General features: G+C 40.9%; 1 protein-coding gene across 1 annotated transcript; it reads left to right on the top strand.

Annotated features, from left to right (window-relative positions):
* The first annotated feature begins 373 nt into the window (after positions 1 to 373).
* LOC147417106 (uncharacterized) lies at positions 374 to 6371 on the top strand. Its single transcript, XM_086507862.1, has 13 exons — positions 374 to 502; positions 584 to 707; positions 830 to 940; positions 1186 to 1330; positions 3628 to 3738; positions 4141 to 4234; positions 4371 to 4467; positions 4642 to 4833; positions 4919 to 5029; positions 5111 to 5281; positions 5360 to 5518; positions 5760 to 6062; positions 6165 to 6371. Exons 3-13 carry the CDS (start codon positions 854 to 856, stop codon positions 6354 to 6356), a joined length of 1662 nt encoding a protein of 553 aa, XP_086363988.1. The 5' UTR covers positions 374 to 502; positions 584 to 707; positions 830 to 853; the 3' UTR covers positions 6357 to 6371.
* The last annotated feature ends 697 nt before the right edge of the window (positions 6372 to 7068 follow it).

Genomic DNA, 7068 nt, shown 5'->3' with positions numbered 1-7068 from the left:
TGTGTTTCTTCAGCTGACAATTTTATAGCCCACATTGGCATGCTGGACATGAATGCCGGTGAGACTCTAGTATCAACCAGCCATCCCTTTGTCTGGGTCTCCGATTTGTCTGCCTGATTAGATTTTCACTCAGTAACTCAAAAGATTGATGATGGAATAGCAAAACTGATCTTAAAATTGCTGAGCTGTTTGTTGTGCTCTTGTTAAGCTTTTTATTAAAAGAAGCAGACATCTTTTTGGCCATCGTGTTTCAAGCCTTTTTGCATCAACTCAAGAATGTTAAGAACATCTCTGAATGGATCTCCCAAACATAGTCTTAAGTCATTTTCAGTTTTTTTTTTTCTCTTTCAAATTAAAAGCTTGTGTTTTTTCAAGGTCCTGAGTTCAGTATTCAAATTTAACAGAAGAAACATGCGTTAAGGGCCTATACGAGTGTCCTTTCCATTTTTGATGGGCAAGGCTGGAATTACATCAATGATCATGTTGTTTTCCACCTGGGAAGGTGTGTGCCCTCTATCAATTACCATATATCCTCCATATCAAAGCAACCAACTTTTTGACACTTTCGACTCCCTTCATACAGGCTATCGGCGCACCTTGGGAATTATTTGGGTGCAGTGCAACATTTTCGAAAGCTGATTACTTGTAGCCATCAGTCTCCAATCAATCAAGCAGCATTCCTCAAGGAATTCTTGCAGGCTGTGCAGGTGAGCCATTAGGCTTCAAGTAACCACGTAGCCTTTCTTAAGAAATACCTGCAGTGTGCAGATAGCAGTCTGACAAAGTGAACTTGTGGTCAAAGATAGCATTGAAATTCCTTGTTTTACAGAGTGCAAGTTTTGATAAGAGGAAGATGCTGCTTCTGGACCTTCCAGCCATAAACAAAGAGAGCACTAGGGTCTACTTTGAAGATCAAAGAACATATGCATCTGTGGCAGCTGTAAGTTCGGTCAATCATGATCTACCTGCATATTTATGTGGAGCACATGATTGGACTCCCCCAGAGGGGAGTAAAAGTCAATAACTCTTAGGAATCACTTATTTCATACAATTCTTTTACTAGATTAGTACAAGGAGGATTTTCCTTGTGCATGGATGCCATCAATAAGTGTTACTGCGTTTTACTACTATGGTCATTATAGGCTCCCAATGTGTGTCCAATATGGCTATGCCTTTGCATTGCAGTCGATGCTACCTGATGACATCTGGGCACCTCTGGAGGTTGGTCTTACCCCATTTGTACGAACAAACGCCAGAACATGGCTCGATCCAGCAGTATCTAAGAATTCTACGTCGGAAATCATGGATTACAATGAAAGCATGGCCGGAGGTTAGTATTCTATGTAACAACCGTGCTTGATCTCAGAGTCTGTGGGAGGTGATGTTTTTCTGTCATTGATTATAAGTGTACAGAGAAGAAAATATTTGCAATTAGTCCAGCAACAGAATGAAACTGGTCAGTGATGTATTTCAGAGGATTGGTGCACTTCTTTTCACAGGCTTGCTCATTCCACCTATGTAGAGCTGTTATGTCATGCAGTGTTGGGAGTGTCATAGCATATTTTCCGTACAAGATAGGCGAGTGCTGGATTGCAGGATCCTAGTTTTTAACCATGAAGATTCAAACTTTATGGTCATTCAAAAAGCCCATCTAGGAATCACTCTCTGCTGAGACGAGAGACCACAGCTACACAATGGAAGAAACACGGCTCATTATCACTGATATCCCAAAATGCAACAGGATACATACTACATAGTATGATACCAAACAAAAGAGACACAAAGAAACTAGAAGAGGCTGGAAATCAGGGCTATCGATAGGGCCCTGGAAAGTTCTGGTGTTAAGAATCAGATAAGCATCTTGTTGAGGGTACTGAAATGCCAAATGGGTAGCTTAAGTTTAATCCTCTTTTGTTAGAAGAGCTGTACTTCACCATGAAGAACGAAGGGTTCAAGAACAAAGAAATGGCTCTCATCACCATTGTTGGATAAAACCCCTGTTCCTGAAGACTAAGTTCTGGGGGACTCCTGAAAGATCATCCCTCTGTCTTTCACTTTTGATGTTGAAGAGGATGAGGATGCACCTGAGCTCTACACACGCAGCTTCTACACTGCCCTTTATTGCCACACAGTTTAAACTGTTGTTTGTCACTGCAACATTGCTGTAACTCCCACAGGTCTGCTTCTTCATATCTGGTCACATGCTCATTTTCTGTGCACAAAACTCTAATATAACTTGAGCAGTTTGTGAGATGAGTAGAGCAAGAGAATAGATAGAGGTGAAGAATAGACTTAAAATGGGTTTCAAGATGACAACGGTGGGTCTGTCATCTGGTGTGGACTTGGTGAACCGTATGAGGCAAAATGGAACGGGAGATCTTCGCTACGCTTGGGTACAGTTTGATCACGTTCGGCGGGTCGCAGATTGGGTGATCATGGCATGTTCACGTTTATGATCAAAGGTATGATGCTCATTCAAACTTGCGTTATTTATCGTCAAACCCCACTTTCGAGCTAAGTCCAATTGGGGTGTCTATGGACTACTTTTCTATGCACACTCCAGCTGAAACATTCTGTTGAATGTTATTCTGAGGTCTCGAATCTGCTGTGAGGAGGTAGATATACCATACGCTTAGGGTGGAAATCTGCTACCAAGGGCAATTTGTGCAGATGATTGCACATTGCTGTCCGGTCTCAGAGAAAGAGTGCATAGTGAGTGTCCTTTGTTTTGTTTGGTGCTTATCCCTGTCCCTCTTGTGTTTCTAATTTGCACTGAGGAGCCCTTAATTTACTCGGTTACATACCTTGCCAGTATTTCAAAGGATTTGGCCAAAATCTTCTTATCCCTCTGGTTTGGATGCTATAGTGTTTTCATCTCTTTAATGCAGCTTGCAGCAATATTAGGCTCAGCAAAACAAAGAAATAATCTTGGGCTTAGAGATGTTTGTTTGGGACTACACTGCTGCATCAGCTTGAATTGAACCATTGACATTCTACCCTTGCCTGAAAGATTGAGCTGAGCAGAAATTACTACGACTTGGCAACCCCACTATTCTTCACTCAAAAGCTTTTTATTTTATATTTTTGCTAGGGATTTAGTCAGGAGTATGCTGCATTTTTTGTGAATCTTAATGGTGAGTGATACAATCATCAGTTGTAGCTTGTTTTGGTGTTGTGGGCCCTATTTGCTTTATATCGACAAAAGCATCAACATTTTCCGAGTTTGTGAGTGGGAAAAAGGCCTGCAAATATATTGTGCTTTTCTACCTCTGTTTAGATGTGTCAATTTGAGTCAATTAAAAGAACCTTTCTGAAGGCAGCTTGCATCTCGATTGGTTCTCGAATTTTCTGAGATGAAAAGCATGCCAAGATTGTCAACAGCTTCAATTATTCATGTACCATGCTGTGTTATTGAACTTTCTAAGCATTGCCTGCATGAAAAATTTTCATGAGTTGTACTTCAGTCTGATGATATCTTGCAGAAGTAGTAACTTTTTTAAGCATTCATGTAGATCACACTTTTTGATAATGCTGAATACATATATGAACAGTTTTTAGGCATTGGAGAATACTTTCGACATCTCAAATACTTGAAAGTCTTCAGATGTTTGGGTTTTTTGTCACCAGAGACTTTGGCTGTGGATGTGGAGTTTATGAACCCTCTGCAAATTCCGTTAAATCTTTCATCTGTTTCACTTCTTTGCAAATTTGACATTGGGTCTGCAAGTTCGAAGGAAGGTATATTTCTTGCAATATCTATTATGCAAATGGCCAGTAGCCGCACTTTGTGTAAAATTCTGTCCATGCATGGATCCCAAGTTATGACAGAAACTCAGTATGGAGATCTTTGTATAATGTGTGCTTGTGTGTGTGTGTCGTGCATGCGAGCATATAATGTTACCTAGTTCTTCACCCACTCTTGGGCACTGACAATGGTAGTGGGGATGGTGTAGTATATAGTCAATACTATGCATGATGGAGCTGATGGTTTGTCTTGTGGATGACTTCCATGACTCTATACCTTACACTTTTTGTCAGAGATGAATCTGAGCATATCCTTGATTCATCTTGGTAGATTCACAAAGGTACAGCCAGGTAACACAGCTATGCTACATTGTTGTTGATTTTGATGTTCAACAGGAGGTCCTGGAAGTGGTACAGACTCAGACGATTTACTTGATTCTGATGGGAACAGTTTAGCTTTATCAAAGGCTGATTTAATGGAGTCAAACAGGCAATTGATTCCACTTTGTACTACATTTTTAAGAGAGATTCAAGATGGCTAATAATATATAATTGTTGCATTTTTTAAAGGCTCGGAGGTTACAATTACCTTGTGCTTTTAAAATCAAGCCGTTGTCGATTTTCAGGGAGGATGATGCAAGTCGAAATTCAAATGAGCAGCAAGAACTATCAATTACAGTGGTGGAAGAATCAATTACACTCAGTTCAGAGGAGCGTCATAAGGTTGTCTGCAGATTTTGGTTTACTTTTGAGGACACCCATCTGTTGCTTTCTTACATTCCATCTGTTACAAAATTAATTCCTCACTTGCCAGGACTGTATGCTGCCTTTAGTAAGCGTAATTTTAACCCTTTTTGGCAAAATAGCTAGAATCATCTCCTTTTTTTAAAACATCAGGTGCAGTTAAAGGTGATACCTCATGTTCAAGGCCTTCTATGCATCATGGGTGTCAAATGGACTCTTTCTGGTGTAGTGAGAGGGTATCAAATGTTTGCTTCTGTAGAAGCAAAAACTGACTCCAGGAAAGGAAAACGTGATATGCCACACACCTGCCCACCACACAAACGGCTCAAGTTTCTTGTTCGCGCGGTAAGTAAGAGAGATCTGTAATGCACACAGAGAGTATTCCTGTAGCTACAAGTGCTTTAGTTTAGTTCAACCATTATGTTTTCAGCACATGCCTAGGCTGGAGGTCTCTTTGCATGGAATGCCAGAGAAAGTAAATGCTGGAGAACTGCGTCGAGTGGTTTTGGAGCTCTCAAATACATCTGATGTTATCCTTAAGGTTTTCTGCACATCTAATCTCCTTACCTACCTACCAACTTACTTGATGTATAATTGTGTCTGACTTTTACGTGGGTGGCAGAATCTGAAGTTCTGTACAGGCCAGCCTGGAATTCTCATTATGGGGGAGTTAGAGGACTTGGACACAGAATTTCCCAATTGCCTTGAAGTCCCTTTTGCAGAGAAGCAGAATATTAGGGAGGACTTCGCAAATGGAGGTGCCATAGGTTCTTCAATATACAACTTTCCACAGGTTGGTTAAAAAACTAAGATGTTATAAGAATTAGCAGAGTTTTGGAACTAATTAAATGCACTTTTGTCTCCTTAATAGTCAACAATGCTGGAAGGTGGTTCGACATTGTTGTGGCCACTTTGGCTGCATGGAAGAGAGACAGGTGCCACAGTGCTAAATAGTGTTCTATATTATGAGGCCAGCGATGCATCTGTACAATCACATTATCGCACAGTTAGGATGAGCCATAGCCTCGAGGTAAGACAAATGCAAGGTCTGAGAGATTATTTGAGGTCAGTTTAGGTGGATAACCTTTTGATTGTGTCTTAAAGTTGCTTTTCTTGATGGGGTTCGAAAAGACAACAAGAGGCTTGGTTATGGGTGTTTATTCCATTAGGCTTGCATTTTCCTAGAGAATTGCACTCAAGCATTTATGGATGGAAATTCCAATTTTGAATCTTTTCTCTTGCTTGTAATGTGTTTGCTTTTCTTGTTGCAGGTTTTACCATCATTGCAAGTAGCTGTTCATTTATCGCCTTGTCTACTACAACTTGAACATTATCTCCTACGACTAGATATTGCAAATAAACATGATGCTGAAAATGTATGGTTACGGCAAGTGTCATGCATTGGAAGCAGGTGGCAGATTGCACCTTTACTTCCTCCAGTGACCAAGTGCTCTGGATCAGAAGGAATGTTGACTGAGTTCAGTCAGACAGAAGCTGCTTTTCTGTCTGCCTCTGTTAGCCCATCACAGTTGCTACCAGCTGGTCAGACCTTGTCTCTTTTTTTTCAGCTTCTGGTAAGAATCTGTGGGCTGTACCTTAAAAATTTGTTTCCCAAGCCACTCAATATGCTGACTTATGTCTAATAGATGTTCAAACTGGTTTATGGATTGCTTTAGGATGTGAAGAAGGGGGATAATAAATCAACGAAGCCAGAGTTTCTTAGCAATGTGAGGCTGGGTCCCCCTAGCAGTACTGCACCGTTGATTGACGTGACAAAAGGCCCAGTATCAAAGTTTCACGCATTAGTGAGGGGATTGAAAGAGAAGGTTCTGATTCTCTTTGCAGAGTTTCTCAAATCTTTTAAATAATTGAAAAACTTAATTTTCTCGAAAGACGCTTGAAGTGCATCCTTTTTATCCACGGTGAGGGTTTAATAAGTATCATCTGCTTATGGCCTTTGCTCTCGTTCTTGAATAACATGAACAAAGCATTACTGGATTCGGATGAGGATTCTTGTGGACACATACAGTCATACGTGTACTTACACCAGAATTACCACACGTAAATTTAAATAGAGAGTGGAACTATCTCGGAACACTCTTCTTGAGGACGAGGAGATCCACATTGGCTTTTATCACCATTCAAACTCCCTCATTTGAATCGTTTACATTAGCTTTGTAATCACTTTGGACCAGTGATTGGATATATCGACAATATATTTTACTATAGTCAAGATTCAATACTGCACAATCTGAAATAAACTGAAATAAACAAGATAGTGAAGGGGGGGGAGAAGAAGATGGAGTGGTATGGTCTTGCTCGAGAGAGATCGGTGGCCCTGAACTGCCACTGTCAACACTCCTGGTTGGGTATTTGTTTAGAAAATTGGAGTACACTCACTGACTCTGTACCTGTGAGCTTGTGTTAAATGTGGACCTCTAAGAACCTTTAAATAGGCTCTACCCTCAAAAGCTAGAGCTAAAAGCACTTCCCAAAAGCGTTGAGCCCCAGCCCCCCCCCCCCCCCCCCCCCCCCCCCAACACCCCATGGGTGGCTTAACACACACACACACACACACAC

Source organism: Adiantum capillus-veneris, unplaced genomic scaffold (assembly GCF_014529385.1).
Source record: "Adiantum capillus-veneris isolate H3 unplaced genomic scaffold, ASM1452938v2 Hic_scaffold_325, whole genome shotgun sequence".
Taxonomy (NCBI): Eukaryota; Viridiplantae; Streptophyta; class Polypodiopsida; order Polypodiales; family Pteridaceae; genus Adiantum; species Adiantum capillus-veneris.
This window is presented reverse-complemented; position numbering and strand designations above follow the sequence as displayed.

Excerpts from the sequence above, each read along its gene's own strand:
- LOC147417106 (XM_086507862.1), top strand. The coding sequence starts at position 854 with ATGCTGCTTCTGGACCTTCCAGCCATAAACAAAGAGAGCACTAGGGTC. Across the intron at positions 4,468-4,641 it reads GTTCAGAGGAGCGTCATAAG|GTGCAGTTAAAGGTGATACC; the intron begins GTTGTCTGCAGA and ends TTAAAACATCAG. Across the intron at positions 5,030-5,110 it reads CATCTGATGTTATCCTTAAG|AATCTGAAGTTCTGTACAGG; the intron begins GTTTTCTGCACA and ends CGTGGGTGGCAG.